The 21,324-nt window shown below is 36.0% G+C and overlaps 1 protein-coding gene across 1 annotated transcript in view; it reads right to left on the bottom strand.

The window, feature by feature from the left end:
• Nucleotides 1-11,268: 11,268 nt before the first annotated feature.
• Nucleotides 11,269-21,324, bottom strand: part of LOC106664766 (transcription factor SOX-4-like) — a 100,809-nt gene continuing 90,753 nt past the window's right edge. The window contains exon 2 of the mRNA XM_014390757.2: nt 11,269-12,139. Coding sequence (XP_014246243.1) covers nt 11,360-12,139 — 780 coding nt within the window. The 3' untranslated portion in view covers nt 11,269-11,359. The remainder of the gene's footprint in view (nt 12,140-21,324) is intronic.

Raw genomic sequence — 21,324 nt, 5'->3', positions numbered from 1 at the left:
TTGTGACATTTTCTTCTAACTAGGTCAATTATTGTGACATTTTCTTCTAACTAAGTCAATTATTGGGACATTTTCTTCTAACTAAGTCAATTATTGTGACATTTTCTTCTAAGTCAATTATTGTGACATTTTCTTCTAAGTCAATTATTGGGATATTTTCTTCTAACTAAGTCAATTATTGTGACATTTTCTTCTAAGTCAATTATTGTCACATTTTCTTCTAACTAAGTCAATTATTGTGACATTTTCTTCTAACTAAGTCAATTATTGTGACATTATTACTTATTAAAGAGAATTATTGTGACAAAGTTTCGTATGTAAGACAATTATTTTGATACAGTTTTTTACTTAAGACAATTACATTGTAACATCGTCTCGGACCCAAGAGACTTATTGTAACATTATCCTTTACTTTCAATTAATTAATCTTTATGTAAAGTATCGGTTGAGATGAAAAAGTTAGTGTCACGAGAAAAACAAGTATAAAAACAAGTATAACGATTAATTAATTTGAAAGAAGTTTTTTCGTCAATCGGACCACGAAATATAATGGATTATCCTTTACGTAAACAAATTATTGTAACATTATTCCGTCCCTAAGATAACTTCTTCAATATTGATCTAAGACGCTTTAAAAAATTGTAAACTGTTTTATATTTCAAGTAAAAATTGTTAACCGAAGTTAGTTGATAGAACAAAGAGGTGTTTTGTCAGCAACAGTGACATAACTGATACAAAAGATTAAAAATCAGCGTTCTTGCAAGCGATCTTTTCAAATATTGGACCAGAAAAAAGAAGGTCATCGTTGTACTTTACTATAGGCACGGTTGTACCAAAGTAGGAATAATCTTGGTAAATTTCCGGGTGGAAATAATAAAAAGTGTCTTTCAGTATATTGATCTGCCCATGACTCAGATATATGTTCATACTACAATTTTCTTTTCTTATATGATCGAAATGATCCTCTTCTGTCAACACATTAAAAAAAACTAAATTAAAATAATCACTGTAATAAACATAACATAAAGATGAGCCAATTCGTTATTAAGTGTAATTTTAAAATTGTACATCCTTCACCAGATTATCTTTTATTTTAGGTCAGAGTAAGCTTCGTTTACTTGTAATTGTAGTGTTTTAATTAAAAACAGACCCTCGGTTTAATAGTTGAGAGAAATAGGAGGGATTAAATTAAAAATTACACGAAGATTTTAAAGTTTTCTTAAAGTTTCTACACCGCCTGGAAATAATTATTCCGCCGGCGAGAACTTTCCACCGTAACCAATAACGCGAACTTATTTAAAATTAATTGGTAACAATGGTTTATAGTGGAAGCATGCAATACGTTTATGGAGCCGTTTTTATGGCCTGCGTAGCGGCTCTCAAGAACGAAGGGAAAAAGAGTTTTAGAAGGCGCTCATAATACCCAGGCTCGACCCGGCAATTCTCCAGTATAAGTTTTCTCTCTTTTATTGAATGCTGGAGTGAACAAGAAATTGGAATTTTACCGTCAAGGCCAAAAAAAGTTTAAGAAGCGTTTTAATTTATTTAAACAAAATGTTAGAAAAGAGTGAATATCTTTCAAATGATCATTTGCTTATTATTACAGTTTTGATTTATCTGACGCGTTCCAGCCATTCATCATCAACAGATAGTAAGACCAAAACAGCAAGTATGAGCAAACCAAACGATCGTAACAGGTCAAAACCGGGAATACCACAATTAAGGCGATATTGTAGTTTGACCAGGGCGTTGGTGGTTGCATCGGTTTAGGCGTTGACACGGCGCACTTCACTGTAAGGTAAAGTTCCCGGGTTCGAATCCAGCGGACCTGCCTTTGAGTCCATACATAAGTTTCGAAAACACTGGTACCCCGAGGGTTGATATGACCTCTGCTATTACGAACCTCGTAAAAAAAAGAAAAGAAATACTATAGTTTGGCCTCTTTTATTATCGGTTTCTGCGATTTTCACCCACTAATTAGTTTTGAGATTTCTCCGTGTGGTCTGCGGGTTGATAAACCTTTGGTCGTTACCGATCATTTTGATCTATTCACAGACGCAGGCACTTCGCCATCATCAGTGGTGGGTTAGTGAGACTAGGATAGACAAACCAAAACGATTGGAAACGACCAAACCTTAGGTTCATTATCTCGTAGATCTGAAGGATAAATCTCAAAAATTAAGAGAGATGAGAGAGAGAGAGAGAGAGAGAGAGAGAGAGAAAGAGAGAGAGAGGGAGAGAGAGAGAGAGAGAGAGATGACAAAATCAAAAAGTTACAAAAATTTCATTGTGGATGAGCCAAGTTGGCGTGTATTCATATTTTTCTGCATCTGATGGTGTTTTAAAATAAATATTCTGATTATTGAAAGTTTTTTAAAAATAATTATTGAAGTTAACTTTCATAGCTATGGAAGTAGCTATGCATAGCATATAAATAAAAAAATAACCATTAATTTCAAATTAAACTTTTTTCATTTCAAATTAACTCTATTTAATTTCAAATTACTCCATTTTAATTTCAGCGTCACTTTTTAATTTGAAATATACTTTTTAATTTCCAATTAACCCTTTTTTTAATTCTCTTTAATTTCAAACTAAATTTACAATAAACTCTTTTTAATTTCCAATTAACCCTTTTTTTAATCCTCTTTAATTTCAAACTAAATTTAAAATAAACTCTTTTTAATTTCCAATTAACCCTTTTTTTAATCCTCTTTATTTTCAAACTAAATTAAAAATAACTTTAATTTAAAATTAAATTTTTTAAATTTAAAATTAACTCTTTATTTTCAACGTAACGCTTTTATTTTAAATTAACTCTTTTTAATTTCAAATTATTGATTTCAACATAACTTTTTAATTTCAAATACTCGTTTTAATTTCGAATGAAACCCTTTGTACTCTTTTTAATTTCAAATTAACCATTTTTAATATCAAAACCATTTAACTGCAAATTAACCATTTCTTTAAAACATTAAAAAACTGAAAAAAGGAGATGGTATGAAAACAGCATTTAAAATACTGGGATCATAAAAGAACACAGACGGTTAATTGTATTTAAAATTAAAATGTATACATAATTCAATATAAAAACAATGGATTCTTCTTTTCTATGAAATGGGTTCTTATAATTAAAAAATAGTACACGAAAAGTAATTCAAATTAGAATTTAATTTAATTTAAAATTGAATGTAAAATTAAAGTAAAAATAAATTATTCTCTGATTAATTACAGACTGCTTATAATGCAAAATAATTATTTATTATCTTATTAATTTCAAATTAATAATAGAAGAAAGTTTTGTTTTTCTAAGAAGCCACAAAAAATTGTGTTAAATGTAACAGTAACTTACAAAAATAGGAATATGATTTATTTTACAAACACTAACTAGAATAATCGTATAAATAATTCAGCAAAAATCTATGTAATTTTTTTAAACCTTCAACGACAATGAATTTTTGACACCAATATAAATGTAGATTAATACTAGTAATCTACATTTATGTATATATAGTATTGATATAATAGGAAAGGTACAATACATACAATATTGTACATGTTCTTTTAAAAATAATTCATCTCAAAATGAATTTAAAAAAATTTAACTCAATATTATCAACTGCTGTAGTTATAGTTACTTTGTTAGAAAAAGAAGAGCAGTTACAGAATAGATGTTGCGTAGATCCAGTAGTTATATTTATTTATTTTTTGATTCATTACGAGCACAGGCTTGGAAGCCTAATAACATAAGACAAAAACAAAAGGGAACATAAATTGATTGTAGAATGAAAAGCAAAATTGTTCAGGCGGAAGGCTACGTTGAAAGTTTGACGGTTTTTGGTGTTATGGAATGGAATGCTAAAGTTAATTAATTGGAGGAGTTCTGGACAGTTTTGGCATCTGATTATTTAAAAATTTATGGAGAAGTATAATCTCATTTTTTACGTCTGTTTTCATGAGTGTCTATATTTAATGTAATTAGAAATTTTGGAATAATTTACAGCAAAATTGTCGAATAAAATCCATTGAACATATCTCAGAAATCTAGAAATCTCAAGGGAATGTTGCACCAATCTATTTCTCTTTTTGTATGTTCAAGGTTTTGTTACTCTGCTCGAGTTCGAGACAAGTTCAATCCTTTCCTATTTTGCCCCAATCCGACGAACGATAAAAATAAACATTAAAATAAAAAATAAATAAAAACTCTTTTTCTGTATGCGTTAAATTTACACATTTGAACCGCGAATTTTTAACATTCCAGGATGATTTTATAGTTGAAGGTTGACGTTTAATAACTTCTAGTACACCATAAGAAAGTTTATTAAATGAATTCGTTTTTATGTTTAAAAAAAGTTATTTTTGGAAATAACTCCTTTTGTAAAATTCTTCATTTTGGGTTGAATTAATAAACATACATCGGCGTTTGATAAGATTAAAAATACGTCCTTCTTATAGGAAATTTAGTGTGGAATTCAAAAATGTGCTTATAAATTGGAACAAATGCTCTCGTTCATGAAAATATGCCAATTTATGGTTTAAGGTCGTGATTTTTGGAGAAAACACGTAAAAATTCATAACTTCCGACCGGATTGAGATAGAACATTACGGCTGGTTGCATTTGACTCTATTTAGTTTGTACTATAACCCAAGTATTTTTGGAGTTTACGCTGGACCACCCTGTATATCAATTTTAACACCTAAATATTTAAAAAATCTTTAGAAAAATGAATAGAACCCAGCAGTTTTGGAGCTTTAGCAGCTTAACTTAAAATATGGTTTTAAACGTTAACTATTGGTCAAATAAGATGCCCAAGTCCTTATTGATGTGAGTGGGGTGCACTTGAGTTGCACCGGCCGCGCGCCGACCCGTGTGGAGGCCTGCTGTTGTTCGAATTATTGAACCTTGGGAAGTGGATTTGAAGTATTAAAATTAAAAATAATTATTTCAACACCGAGAATGAAGAGTTTTTAACTATTTTGGAGAAAGTGGTCAGAATGAGAAGAAACAGGTTTAAACGTTTTTATATCATCAGGAGAGAGAGGAAAACGATATCATTTTGCAGAGTGTAAATACCATTTCTAAAAACAACAAACATAAGAGGTCCTAAATGATATCCCCGAGGAAGTCCTGAAGTAACTGAGAATTTAAAAGATTCAGAAAAAATACTCTATTTGGAATCTATTTTTCATATATGTATGAAACAAACAGAGTAGACCATGTCCACCACCATCTCACCAGAACCATCTGTCTCGAGATTCGCAATCAAAATGTCATGATTGAAATAAACAACACCAATTACAAACTATGTTCTGTTAGCACTCGTTAAAATATACAGGGTGACTGGCGATAAGTGTCGAAAATTTCAGGAGGTGTTTCTACTCATCATATGCAACAAAAAACTTCCTATAAACCCCTGTCCAAATCTCAACGGTGAAGAAGTAATTTTAGGTTTTGGTTTTTTTAAATCTTTTTTTCTACTTAGATCCACTAAATTGCTTATAAACTTCAGAATTACTTACTGCAGAAAAATCTGGTTTGTGCCACCTGAAAGAACGTTAAATTTGCTGTAAGAAAACTTATTTACTTTGCAAAATTGATGGAAAAGTTCTGCACAAAAAATTCAGAAAAAACAAAAATGTTGAAATTTGGAATTTTTTGAAAATGTTGGATTGGTAACAGTTAATAACTACAAGCTCCTGGAGCTTTGCAAATTTCCATAGAAGTTGCTCATTCTTTTTCCCCAAGTTCTCCAAATTTCAACCTTTTTGTTTTTTCGTGCAGAACTTTGCCACCAATTAAGCGGTATAGAAAATTGAGCGTGCCCCCCTTCATCGACAAATTTTTTACAACAAAATGTAAAATGTTTGGGTCTTCTAGAGGCGCAATCGAAAAAGTTGGGTATACCGCTGTAAGCTAATGGAATGGCGAACATTTAAGGAAATTAGCAAAGCTCCAGGAGTTTGTGGTTATTAACAGTTACCAATCCAACATTTCCAAAAAATCCAAATTTCAATTTTTTTTTTTCTGAATTTTTCGTGCAGTTCTTTTCCATCAATTTTGCAAGGTAAATAAGTTTTCTTATAGCAAATTTAATGTTCTTTCAGGTGGCACAAAGCAGATTTTTCTAGTCAGTAATTCTTAAGTTTATAAACAATTTAGTGGACCTAAGTCGAAAAATTAAAAAAAAAATCCTGAAATTTCTTCTTTACCGTTGAGATTTGGACCGGTACACCACCTTTGCATTTTACATGCTTTATAGCTGAATATTCAACAGAAATGTTAAATGTTTTTTTAAGGAAGAAAATCTACGATGTTGGATCGCTGGCCACCACGGGTGAAAGAGGGCAAATGGCGGGAATATTATTTCCCACCCGATAATTCATCTTTCAAATCTCTCACAAATGAATTAAAAAAAACTTTGGAAAAAGTATAAAATATGTAATATAAACCGAATATTGTGTTTTTTTAATTAGGTCCAACTGTTTAAAAAAAAGTTGAAGCATAATTTAGTTCTTTTGGGATTATTATAAGAGCAAAACCAGGTAATAAATTGTTAATTAGATTTATTCTATCACTAAATGATTTTCTGATGTTTCTTTCAAAACATCGTAATTAAATAACTTTTATTAAAACTCGTAAATTTCTCTTCAAAACTCGTTTAATTTGGTTGTAATTAAAATAAGTATGTTGTAATATAATGATAAATATACATGGTTTCAAATAAAGAACAAAACATGAATTCCGGAATTGTTGTCTTAAGTATACTTTTAAGTACAAATAAATACATTTTTTATATTTTTCTTTCTCTTTATATCTACTTATATTTGTGTCGTCTTATACAATATTTGCTTAGTGATATATTTATTTTTATATTGTGTTTAGGTTGTTTTTGTTTTGCCATATTAGCCTTCCAAGCCTGTGTTTGTAATGAATAAAAATAAAATAAAACTTCTGGAACAACTACTAGTATGTTCTCTACTACTGACTAAAAGCACCTGAGTTTAATACTTGTAATAATATCCAGCCAAATCAATTGCAAATTCGTCGAAAAAATGAAGTTTATGTAAAAAAAAAAATGTTTATTACACGTAAATCCATGTGTACGCACACTTGTGAGAATAAATTTACATTCCTGTTAGTTCTATGTATAGTTAATTAAATATTACAGATCGAGGTCGGGAGGGTATTTCGATTGTTTCTTCTATAGATATGCAAATTATATTTCGTATTCTATGTGGCTAGGCTGTTGGGTTGTTCTGGTTATATATACTTTTTTTAATATGCAAAAATACTTAAGGGAATATTGGTACGCCTACTAAAAGAACAGGATACGCTCAGTCCCTGAGGCTACAGTTGTTATCCAACATCCTGATACTAATATTAAAATAATAGCTATTTGAAATAATTTCGTATACAATTTCAAATATAAACCCTTCAATTTTAATTGTGGAAAAAGCTATGTAATGTTTCTTCATTTTGTAATTTCAATTGTCTTATTTCATCCGGTTTTGGATCATGTCAGATGAAAAAAGCTTCTTCGCTTAACATCTTTTCAAATTCGATGTGTTTAGATATCTCCAACACTCCTCTCTCTCTCTCTCTCTCTCTTTCAAGCTTTCTCTCGGTCTATCTCTTGTTTTCACATTTACACTCTCTTTCTTTCGTGCTGTATGTCTTTCTTTCCTCTCTTGTTCTATCTTTCTCAAGCTTTTCCTTTTGAATTTACCTCTCTTTCTCTCTCTCTCATTTACACTCTCTTTCTCGTTCTTACTGTCTCTTGCTATCTCAAGCAGTGTACACTCGCATTGACCCTCTCTTTTTAATTCATACTCCCTCGCACTTACTCTTCTTTCTCGCCTCTTTTGTTCACCTACTTACTCTCTCTCTCTCTCAAGCTTACCCCTTGCATTACGCTCTCTTTCTCTCTCTCGTCTTCTTTCTTCCATTGATCCTCTCTTTCTCACTCTTACTCCTTCTCTTAAGCTTTAACTCTCGCCTTTACACTCTCTTTTCTCTCTGTATTCATCCTCTAGCCAACTCCTTGCCGCTGCTTTCTTTAGTCGGTTGATGTGTACCACGAGAAAGCTCCCATCCTCCGTTCGGATTTAGTAGGTGACCGTGGACAGCCTAGCCTCGACCACCTAGGGACCACGGGCAGTGGAACTTCTGGGAGTCTCCTGGTTTCACTATCGGAACATTCAGTAACACCTTTTCTCCAACCTCCAACTCTCGGGGTTGTCTCCCTTTGTTCCGGGCTTTCGTCCTTTTAGCCCATGCTTTCTCTACCTGGGATCGAGCTTCCTTAAAAGCCTCTTGCAGGACCCATCCTTCCACCTCGGTACCCCTTTTGGGGGGTGAACACCGATCGCATGCGGGATCGACCTATAAGCCATCACCGCGAAGGGTACCCACCTATCTCAGTCAGTCGTGTCTCGCGTCACGAAATGGGAGATAGAGGCGATCAACATTCCATGTGGTCGTTCGATTACTTCATTGGTCTCCGGGTGGTACGGCGTTTTTTGTAGTTTCCGTACTCCCAGTAGCTGACATGTCTCCTTAAAAAGCTGGGACACGAAATTCCGGCCCTGGGCAGTCACAAGCCGACGGGAGGCACCATGGCGGGTCACGGTTTCTTGTACAAAGGCCTCTGCAACTTCCTCTCCCGTTTGGCCTCTCATCGCTTCCGCGTATCAAGAAAAATGATGTATAAAGGTCAGCAGATATCGAAGTCCTCTCTTGGTCGCTCTCAACGGGCCCACAATGTCTAGCGCCACCTGTTCGAATGGCCGGATGGGTACGCAGAATTGTTCGAGCGGAACTCGTAGGCCAGTTAGTAACTTCCTTTTTGCGCACGATACGCACCCCTTCACCGCTTCTTCGACGTCATGCCTCCAGGTGGGTCAATAATACTTGGCGGCTACCTTGTCTTCCGTTCATTTTTCTCCTGGGTGACCCGCCCAGGGTGTAGTGTGGCATCACATCTTTCACCAGGCTGGTCGGCTGCAACAGTTGCCAATGTCTCTAGGCCTGTGGTTCGTTTCGACTCAGTACCATAGTCCTCCCCGTCCTGTTGGGCCCCGTCCTTCTTAGCCGCCAAGATCCAACCTTCTTTCTCCTGTTTCCGGTGGAATGAGGTACTTTTCTCGGTTGAACCTGGGCTACCGCTCGACACATAGCATCCGTGTTTCGATGATCTTTCCCTGGTTTATGCTGTACTTTATATTCGAACTCAAACAGTCGGAGAGCCCAGCACGTCAACCGGGAAGACGGGTCTCGTTGGTTGAGTTTCCACCTGGGAGCTTGGTCGGTGATCAGAGTTAACTGGCGCCACAGCAGAGAACAATTGTGATCCTGAAAGAATGGTTCTCGGGCTAAATATCCTAAGACTACTTTATTTTGCAATATTATGCCAGCTACAATCAAGCCCTCTACTTAGCAGCCTACCAATGTTTAGCTCTCGTCAAAAAGGTGGGGGTAGCCTGGATAGAATTAGCTGTGAAACTTAACTTGAAATTTTCGCCCCAACTCTAAGATAGGCACTCAACGATTATTCCGGTCAAGATGAAGACCCTCCACATGATACGAATTTTATAGAAAAACTGCTCCCTCTGACTGCTCAGCACCTACCGGCCTGTTTTGCCGACACCGTTACTTATCCTATTTACAATGTTCATTACCATTAAACATTATTTTCAAAATTCACTTATATTAATATCCCCTTCACTGGCTACATCAGGAATTCTTCTACTGATCTGAAAATATCAAAAGTTATGAAGGATAGGGGGTCAATAAGAAAAAAAGTCCAATATACAAATAAATTACTGATTTAATTCATAAACAAATCAGCATACAAAAGATATACAAATACTAAGTAATTACAGGTTTTCTTTTTTTTCCTTGAGATCATTTATTAAGAAAACTGGTAATTGATGGGTTGTTCTTTTTTCCGGGTAGAACACTGTTAATTTCGTTTTTGTTTTCTAAAAAAAAGAGCATCGAGGTTGATATAGGTTTATTTATCCTCTCACATTTATTTACAAGTTGCCTCGACGGCCGAGTTCGTAATACTAAGCCAACATTTTTTGGAAAGAAGAACGTACAACGAAACACACACACACGCACACACACAAAATCAATTAAAGCTCACAAATTAATTTCACGAAGATAACGGAAACGCCTTAAAAAAAAGAAAAAAAAGAATACTTGGTCGACGGCACGATCGACCGTATGGTGTGGTATGCCTATGAGGCGTTCTGTATAAATCCAAACACACAGTTCGATGAATCCCATACTCTTAAATAATTACAAAAGTAAGAAAGTAACATGTCTATAAGCTAATTAAACTAAAACTGAAAAATTTGGGCTTAAACGTACGATCACTTTCGAAAAAAATTCACTCCACAAATAGGACGGGACAAAGAAGCGTCTTAAAGACCGCGTGTCGTTTTATTTCCGAATGAAAAATTCTGGAATGCTTTATTCTTTTATTTTTTCTCTCTTCTTATCCTTTTTTTTTTAAATTTTATTTTAAACAGTAATTTCCATCCCGATATATGACCAGATTTGGACAATCGCTCGTGTAAGGAATCGGACCGACGCCTTCTTCAGTTCGCTCTGACCAAGGTGGAGCTACGGCAGTTGGTGAATTAAAGGAACATCAAATACCTTCGCTCCGACGATTATTAATACTATCATTAGGTTTCTAAAGGTTCGGATTATAGTGGAGCGCGAAAATTTAAGCAAATTCGAAATTTAAGAGGACAAAGTCTCAAGGACTGAGAAGAAGTCCAGGCCTGCAAATTAATAAAAAAAATATATATAATTTTTTTAATGCATTTTTGCATCATTTTTGATCGCAGGCCTGACTTCAACACATTCACGCTCTTCTCTAATCTCGCTCCAATATAATCTTAAGAGTTGGTTACATAACTAAAATAATTATCGTAATAATATAAATAATAATAATAATAATATATAATAAAGTATTGGGTGACAGTAGGCTAAAAATTATACGGTAAAATTTTTGTAGTGAGAATTTGACTGGAGGCGGAAAGGAGTAGACTTGTTTTGAAAGTTGATGTAGATCAAGTAGGGGCTTCTTAACCCTAAACGTTAAACTCCCCTTAAAACATAAAAAAAGATAATACACACGTATATGATAATGATAATAATAATAATGTATTAACTGCTATACTTAAAATGTTTAATTTTAGCTCTTAATTAACACAAAATAAAACTGAGGTGTTTCGTATATCACAAAAAATGAAATCAAGTCAAATAAATTCCATGATTCATAAAAATTCAATAAAGATAGAAGGAAGAAGTAAAAAAATGAGAAAGAAGTCTGAATATTATGGGTTAGAGGTCGGGCCAACGGAGATTGTTGACTTCTAACAGCATATCGGTTATGTCTGTGTTTCCAAAGTAGAAAAGTTGGTTGGTCCTGTAGACGTCGAGCTCTTCGGCGGTGAGGGAATCGGATTCCATTCGGTGCGTCTCGCCCGGGGTGAAGAGCAAGTCGGTGAGGGAATCGAGGTCTGCTAGAGATGGGTTTTCGGCCAGTTTGCCAGTCGTCGGTTCCGCTTTGACTAATTGAAGGTTCAACTCGCTTCCGACGACCGTCTCCTGTTCTGCCTTGATCCCGTCTGGGATCCTGACGTCCGGGGCCCGGGTCTCCGCGCCCTCCGGCTCGTCGTAGAGGGTCGCACTCTCCGGCGAGTTAGGAACTTGGGTCGAGGGACTGCTCGGCACTTTGGCACTGTACCTACGACGTTCGATCTTCACTTTCGGACCGGGCCTGCTCGCGTTTTGGCTAGAATTGTTGTTGCTGTCCGAGAATTTTTTCGACTTTTTTTGCCTAGAGCCGTTCAGTCCGTTGTTCTTGATGACTTTTTTCCGAGGCCTGTACTTGTAGTCCGGGTACTGTTGTAGGTGCATCATCCGGAGGCGCTCCGCTTCCTCGATGAACGGCTGCCTTTCGGAGTCTTTCAAAGTCTTCCACACTTTGCCCAGGTGCTTTGAGATCTCCGCGTTGTGCATGTCTGGCTTCTTTTCGCAGAGTTTCCGTCTTTCGATCTGCGACCAAACCATGAACGCGTTCATCGGCCTTTTGATGTAGTTAGGGTTGTTCTTCTTAGTCTGGAAAGGAAAGAAGAAAATACTTTAATGGCGAGAATAAAATCAGTTGCAGGAATAAAAAAACAAATGAAATGTGTATGTGCAACAAGGCTAAACTCATGTTATACACTAAGTTTAACCACACTGACCATCTGATTCAAACGTCAAAAACCAAGTCCTATCAAAACCAGAGGAAAAGTGGTGCTTATGTATCTTGTCGTTGACATCCTACGAAATTATTACTCTAAATACTTTGAAATTTTGTCCTTTTTCTTTTTGTTTTCTTTGAAATTAGTAGGGACATAACTTATCAGGTTACTGCAATATCAGTTATTTGAATTTTTTAAATTTTAAATTCGGACTTTAACTGGGGGACTTAATTCATCATATTACCTACTGAAATATCAGTTCTTTGCAATTAACAAAAAAAATTTCGTTTTATTAGGACTTACTGGAGGACTTTATTAGGTTACTGCAATATCAGTTCACTGAAGTTTTGTCCTTCACCTTCTCGTCTTATTTGGACTTAGGAAGGAGTTAACTCGTCAGATTTCTGCGATATATAATAGTTTAAAATTTTATGCTTGATCTAGTTTTATTTAGACTTACTGGGGGACTTAATTCATCGGATTTCTCCAATATCAGTGTTTTAACATTTTGTATATTATCTGTTCGCTTAATTTGGACTTATTGGGGGTCTTAACTCACCAGGTTAATGAAAAATCAACTTCGACATTTTGCCCTTTACCAGTATTTTTAAGTTTTGGCTATTGCTTCTTGCATCTAATGGTCTTACTGGAGATTTTAACTCACCAAGTTACTGTAATATCAATACATATCAATATCAGACATCATGTTTACATCAACATACTTCCTAAGCTGTAAGGCGAAGTTTAGCCGCAGTTAAGTCACAGGCAAGGTGGATAGAAATTAGATCCCATCAAAACCAGAGAAAAGGTGGAGTAGAGGGAGAAACCTTGTCTTGTCTTGGACTTTTGGAGGTTAACCAATAGACTAGAAAAAAGGTGAAAATCTACAAATCATTAGAGAGAGAAATATATTCAAACTTTAAAAATGTATGGAGAATTGTTTTGCCCAGTTTCCGGCCTTAGTCAAAAGTCTTCACAAAGGTAAAACGATCATGCTGGCCTGAAAATCCCACTGCATAGTCCGTCAGATGAGTCTCGGCCTTTCCCCCAGTTCAAATGTGCTCATTAATCACAATTATAAGGACACTCAATTGGAGAACAACACACAGACCAACTACCGATGATTTTGAAAAATTCACCTTTCAGACAAAATAAGCGAGAATACCAGGACCAGCATGAAACCACCAAAATCAAAATATATTCTTAGGAATTTGTTATCTTCTTTATTGATTATCTCTACGATATAAGTTATTGATAGTACTAGACAGAAAAAAAAGAAAAGAAAAAATTAAGCCCTATTGGTTCCATCATTCATCGTTTGTCACCTTTGACTTGAGCGTGACTTAGGAATTACAGCTGACATAAAATCTTTCAACTGAGGAATGTGCTCCACCATATATTCTTCCCTTCTTTATTTGTGTACATTGATTGCTAAATTTAACGCACCACTAAATTTATTTAGTTTAAAATTAAATGAATTCTCTTTGTACATTAGTTTAGGACCTAGTCAAAATGAACAGAAAATAATACTTTTGTACTGATTAATCCCATTTTCACAAAAAGCAGTATTGTGCCCTTCCATTCTCCTACGCATAGTAATCGCTCGCTTTCAGATAATCTTTTTCCTTCGTAGATTTCTTTTTGACATTATTCTTATTGTTAAACCTTTTTCAATGGCTCCAGTCGAGTGAGTGTGCCAGTGTCATGGTGATAACATTATTCCAGGAAGGATACAGCCAGCGCAAAGTCGCCAGGAGACAATAGGAAGGGTTCTTTGGCGCCTCAGTATACAGGGCTTCACAGTGGAATGCCAGGACAGGGTCGACCTGGGTCTACGGATGAGAGAGACTAGATTCATCCGTCATCAGGCTCTAAGAAAGCGCAGCATTACTGGAAATGTAATAGGAAATCTGATGTCAGAAAAGTTTGGATTTCCTCCTCGACTGTAAGAAGAAGGCTCAATGTAAATAACCCCACGTACCGGCACCCGAGTCGTGAACCTCTTCACAGCTCACAAAATGCCCAGGCTTCACTTCGCACGGGAACATGTAAATTGGACATTGTAAGATTGGGAACAAGTTCTCTTTACAGATGAGGTGAGAATTGGCCTCAAGTCCTCAGATGGGGTTAATTTAATATGGAGACGCTCAGGAGAAAAGTACGCCCCTTGATGTAGGGTTCGTCACGTGGCATTCCATGGTGGGGTCATTGATGTTCTTGGGTGGCAGTTTGTTGGACGCCCGCACCGAATTGGATGTTGTGCAAGGTAATTATAAGTCATAATCGAAGAACATATAATGCTATTTGCCCCCCCCCCCATATCGGCGAGAGATTCTTGCTAATGCAGGATAATGCCAGGCTCCATAGAGCATTGTTGTGGGTGACTACTTGAATGGTGCTTGGTTTCGCTAGTTCGAAGTCCATATTTGATTCCAATCGAACACACGGAAGAGTTGGAAATGGCTGTTCTTGATGAATGAGAAAGAATTCCTCAATATTTTACCAGAAATGTTTTCCAAGGAATGCAAAGGCGTTTAACGGACGTGATTCATGCCAGAGGTGAAATGCCCGGTATTAAAGTGGGAAAAAACTTTTTTTAAAAACATTTATTAAAGGTGTTCTTTACTTAATAATTGTCTTAAAATTTAAGGGTGGTGCGTTTATTTTGTCCATCAATATAGTTAAATTATTGTAATATATTTGGTTTTTATTTTAATAAGTTATACTCTTCCTAATGACAATCGCTTTACTGCTCTACTCTTTACTTATACTTTTTACTATCTCTTTATCATTACCGGGTTCGCAAGGGACATGGGTATTTGAAAATGAGAGAGAAGACAGAGGCTAAAAGGGTTTTAACCTTGAGCTTTCGAAGGAAAATTATTGAAGGCCGATGTAAAAAAAAAAATCAATTTCTAAGAGATTGGATGGGCTACCTTCCATCCAGATTTTATAAGAGCAATCAATCGGATTTGTTACGTTCTAACTCCAGGGTAAATGTCAGCAGATCAGCCACCAGATATCACCCACGGGCCATAACACTAAGTTATCAAGTGTAACATGTAGCTATAACATACATAACAAAACAGTAAAGATAAAACTTTCTGTTTGCAGCGGAAATCGCTATCAAAATCATCTGGGCGGCTGTGAGGTTTTTCTTTACGATGGACTCGTCTCTTCGCTATCATGCACCTCTGTCTTACCCTTTCATATGAACAAAATTTAGGCTAAAGCAAAAATCATCGACGACAGAAATTTCATAACACATATAATTTCGGTATTTTCTGCATGCAGTGGCCAAATGTGAATATTGAAATCGTTTGAGAAACGGGAAACCGGAATCAACATATTAATTGCTTCATTTCAACGGAAGCTTTCAAATTCCGATTGAATTGTAGGCTGTGCATGCCTAGGATCGAATATTTCTCTCTATTGATTGAACGTCGATTGCCCAATATACAACGTTATGTTCGGATGGGAAAAGTTATTATCTTCCCTTCTAGGATGATCTCCACCGTAACGGAATACGTTTTTCCTTTTTTTTTTTTGGACCTCTAAACAAGACAGAAATATCTTACATGGATCTTTAAAAAAATTGACCGGTTATTTTAATTCGGATTGCCGAATGAACGAATTTCAAGCATTTTCAATGGTTTTCATTGTGAAAATTTGCACTTGTGGAAAATTTAACAAAGTCAATCATCTAAGTTTTCCATATGGTAAGAATTTACTTAGGGGATTTAACTCATCATATTGGTGGAGTATGAGTACATGAAAATTTTATCCTTGACATTCTCGTTTTATTTGGATTTACTAGGGGACTTAACTCATGTTACTGCAATAAGAGAGGTATGAAATTTTATCCTTGACCTCGTTTTATCAAGGCTTACTAAGGGACTTAAATCCTCAGGTTACTACAATATCAGCACCTTCTCTTAAGAAGGTCTAAGTTCTTTACCTTCTCGTATTTTTTTACTTCCTTACAGACTTAACTTATCACATTATAAAGTAACAGTACTTTGACATTTTGTTCTTTACCTTCTCGTATTTTTGTAGTTTCTTAGGGACTTAACTCATCACATTACTGCAGTATCAGTACTTTTAAATTTTGTTCGTTACCTTCTCGTATATTTTTACTTTCTTAGTGACTTAAGACATCAGATTACAAAGTATCAGTACTTTGGCATTTTGTTCTTTACCTTCTCGTATTTTTGTAGTTTCTTAGGGGCTTAACTCATGACATTACTGCAGTATCAGTACTTTTAAATTTTGTTCTTTTCCTTCTCGTATATTTTTACTTTCTTAGTGACTTAAGACATCACATTACTGCAGTATCAGTACTTTGGCATTTTGTTCTTTTCCTTCTCGTATATTTTTACTTTCTTAGTGACTTAAGACATCACATTACAAAGTATCAGTACTTTGGCATTTTGTTCTTTACCTTCTCGTATTTTTGTAGTTTCTTAGGGGCTTAACTCATGACATTATAAAGTATCAGTACTTTTAAATTTTGTTCTTTACCTTCTCGAATTTTTGTAGTTTCTTAGTGATTTAAATCATCACATTACTGCACTATCAGAACTTTTAAATTTTGTTCTTTTCCTTCTCGTATTATTTTTTAATTTCTTGCTGACTTAACTTATCACATTACTGCAGCATCAGTACTTTTAAATTTTGTTCTTCACCTTCTCGTATATGTTTCCTTTCTTACTAACGTTACTCATCACAATACAAAGTATCAGTATTTTGACATTTCATTCTTTAAGTTCTCATATATTTTTAGTTTCTTAGGGACTTAGCTCATCACATTACTGCTGTACCACTACTTTGAACTTTTGTTCTTTTCCTTCTCGTATTGTTTTTTAATTTCTTAGTGATTTAACTTATCACATTCTGCAGTATCAGTACTTTGAATATTTCTTCTTTACCTTCTCGTATATTTTTACTTTCATAGTGACTTAACCCATCACATTACTGCAGTACCAGTACTTTTATATTTTATTCTTAACGTTCTCGTTTCTACTTAGGCTTACTGAGGGACTTTTTTGTTTTTCTTCCAAAATTGACCGCGCTTCCTCCCCCTGACCGGGATGAGGGCAATTGTCTAAAAACTCGGCGTACAACGTGTTCTCATTAGACGTCCTTGAGGGGTCGCTCGCATCACTGACCTCAGTGTGAAACCTGGAAATAAGAGGAAGACGAAGGAAGACTCCCACTCTTTTTCAACTCCTCCCCTCTCAAAAACAAAAAAAGGACACACAAAAAAAAAACCATCACTCGACTGAGAAGCCGCCCCCGCTCACCGAACAGGACGTCGAGCTTAGAAACAGGATTTACCAAACAGGAATACGGGCCGTACTGTTTTCAAAATTTTCTATCGTGTGAAGGGGTGAAAAATGATCGAGGGGGTAAAAATCGTCCCATAATTATTTAAGGGCAAAAATTTAATCAAGGTTTGGATGTCCTTTTCAAACAGGACACCTCTTCAAGTAAAGCTTGAATCCTACAAATTCAGATCATCGCCTTAAAAATCGTTTTCCAGAAAACTGATATTGATTGAAAATGCTCGGCGGAATTGTAAAACGGCGCTTAATTGTTGCGCTTGTCGTTTTGCTACAATTATTCAATTACAGGACAATGCTACGGACGTCACAGGGTTCCACCAGCATATAAAAAAAAAAATTTTTACACGGAGACATGAACCGGTCTTCATGGAGAAATTATTGTTAACTTTTATATGTTTATACCAGCGAGGATGGACGGACCAAAATGATAGACGACGATCAAATTATGTTCATCTTACCACGGAACACATGGCGAAATCTCGACATTTATCTATCAATTTAGAAAAGAACCGCCATAAATAAAAAACTAAATTTTGTTGTCAATCTGGATTCTTATTAACTTGGTAAAAAAAAACAGTAGTAATTCAACTAGATAATTTTTAATAAATTGTGTGTATTGATCCTACCTCTAGAATTTAATTCGACAGGCTGAAACCATCTGCATTTCTAAATTATAGGTTTGAAGTAATCGTAAATGCGAATTATACGTTACAGTCAGGCAGCACTAAGGGCCCTAGCCTTATGCGGGACGAAGGCAAAGTGTTTGGAACTGCATGGAGGCCCTGACGGAAGTCAGCGGCACTAATGACCTGACCCCGGTAGGACCACTGGCACTCGGGCCATAGAAGCAATGAAAATGTTGGCCAAAAAGGGGGCCAATATGGTCTTGAACCCTACTGTGGCTTAGCATCCTGCCACAAAAGAGTCCAAAACCTGGTGGAACAAATACCGCAAGTTGAGGCACGCGAAGAGATTCATAGAAGGACCATTTGCCAAACTTACAAAAGAATTACTGGAAGGCAACCGCAACCGAACCAGGAATATGGTTGGACTCCTGCCAGGGCACTTCCACTTAAAAATGCGCATGCACCGGATAGGAGTACAGACAGAAGAAACATTGTGCAGATAGTGCCAGGAAGAGGAAAAGACCTCAGAACACATTCTATGTTTCAGTGAAGGTCTATGTTCGTGCAGGTTCTTGCAACTAGGACAAGAAAAATCGCATGCAAGATCCTACTCTAAGAAGCCGCTGTCAAAGCTATGGAGGCTGATTAACAACCTCAAGCTGGCCAGTGAGTTATAAATATCACGGGAATTCTAGAGAAGTAACTTAGTCAACTGACCACTAAAACATAAATGGAATAATATTTAATAAGTAAAAGAAGTATCACTTAAGTAACAGCTCCCCGTGGCCACTTCATAAGTCGCTGAGAATCGAATCTTGATTACACGACATATAAAAATGGCAAAAAGAGGGAAAATTCGAACGGTTGTAGGTTGGGATGGAGAGTTGGTGTCCGAAAGGATCGAAGTCACGATAGCTCAAGTGGTAGAGCACCGGCGTATTTAGCCGAAGGTCGTGGGTTCGAATCCCGCTCGTGACACTGACTTTTTTATCTCTTTTATGTTGCGCAGTTATTGACGATGGACGTTCCATCAGGTTATTGCCATGAGAGTTCCCTACGAAACTCTGCGAGGCACCGTTTGACGTTTTCGAGAAGGTGGGTCCTACCATAGACGGCCAGGTTCTGGACGCCCTAGGGTAACAGAACCACAGGATGGTCGTTTTTTTGACTTTGAGAATTTTGTGAAACCGTCACCTTACTGTTGTCCTAGCGATTCATCGGCTCCAGGAAGTTCGAGTTGTCCAAATTTCTGAACGCACTGCTCAAGAAGACTAAATCAGTATGGACTGATAGCTTTTCGCCCCGTAAGAGGACCAGAATTGACCAGAACACACAGAGTTGGACAGCTCGCATTTGGACAACACACCCATTGGTCTTTGGACGATTGGTCTGCTGTATTTTTTACAGTTGAGTGTAGGCTCGAGGATCTCCAGATGGGCGTGAAAGAGTGAAAGGCACGAAGCTTATAATCTTTCCCAGAGCCAACTTTTCAACGTTCTCTCTCTCGCTATGTGGATGAAATTTCTGAACATGCGTTGCCTATCCTCGATGAAATCAGCGACAATCCTATTCTAATGCTCTATAATGCCCGTTCCACATGTCGCTCGCATAGTACCTTCAACAGCATAACATCAGAGTCTTAGCCTGGTCAGCCCGTTCTCCAGACGAAGACGAATAAATGCACGTTCATCATTTGATTCACTCCACGATCTTGAAATGACTCTTCGCGAAGAATGGGCTGACCTCCAGCAAAGAGACATCTCCAGACGGGAAGAAAGTATGCCGAGGCGTCTTCGAGATGTAACTAAGGCGAGAGGAGGAAATACGCAATATTGAAATGTTAATTAAAAATCTAAAACAAAATTAAAACAAGTTTTATCTGTCCGTCTTTTTTAATTTTTCATTTTACTTATCAATTTACTTTTTTAAATTTTTTTTTATACAAAGAATCAATTATTAAACGTTAAAGAAATGTGAAACTTTGATAAATATATAAAAATATATACAAATCAAGTTATATTACAAGTGGGCGGAATTTTTTGCCTGTCGGTGTAGATCAAACGCAATTACACTTGGTCTGACGAGTTTCGCTTTGTCGATTCCTCGCCGATTATTTATTTATGTAGTGCAAAGAGTAATTCGGCTGCGTTGATCGTTTTGTTGTCGCTATCGAAACGTGACTTATCTCCATTTTATTCGTTTGATAAGGAAAACCGATTTATGAACATCCTACTGGCTAAGACGGATTTGACATATTCAACCCCAGCGACCCCCTAAATAAGACCGAGGTCCCTTGTCATATATTTCATAACCGATTATTTTATGATAGTTATTTGTTTCCCCGTAGAAATAGTACTACGATAATAATTATAGATTTTCTTTTTCTTCCGCTTACTAAAGCGAATAAATAGATATTGTATATTTTCTTTTCCGTTGTGAAAATATCGGGCTGTAAGGGTAGGCGGGTTGTCTTGGCAGATTATTGAACCTTCGTCGTCTCGTCTTAGGTGGTTTGGGCAAAATAAACACGAAAATAAATAATAGAATGAAAATACAACCGTGAGCTTTCTATTTGACTGTCTATCTATAGGAACAACGAAGGAGAGATTGTTCATTATTTATTTCATATGAATTTCCGGTACACAATTTTTTTATAGAATTTTTTGATACGACGATTTATCTTGTTTTGGTAGAGATACAATTCTCATATTCCAGCATCATCATTATTATAATTTTACCCATTCAACTATGTAAAACTTCGCTTTTAAGCGAAACATATTTTTTTCTTCTTTCTTTCACATAATGTATAACATTATCATGCATTTTAATGGAAATTATACGCTTTGTGGCCTTCCTCCGTGTGTAATTATTCAGCAACAATGTAATTCCAGCAATAGTAAAATAATGGGAATGTTCGGTGACAGAATTTCATATCGGACAGAATGGAGCAGTTACGTGCCGGCGTGAAAATGTACCGAACCGGCGATTAGCATATTTAGTTTATAATCAATCGGTATTACTTCCGCTTCAGCAGGAGTAACATAAATTTTTTCCATCGCTGAAACAAAACGTACTGTTTTGTTACA

The sequence above is a fragment of the Cimex lectularius genome, unplaced genomic scaffold, assembly GCF_000648675.2.
Source record: "Cimex lectularius strain Harlan isolate CLEC.00 unplaced genomic scaffold, Clec_2.1 scaffold234, whole genome shotgun sequence".
Lineage (NCBI taxonomy): Eukaryota > Metazoa > Arthropoda > Insecta > Hemiptera > Cimicidae > Cimex > Cimex lectularius.
The sequence above is the reverse complement of the archived record's forward strand: the minus strand, read 5'-3'. Positions and strand labels throughout refer to the sequence as shown.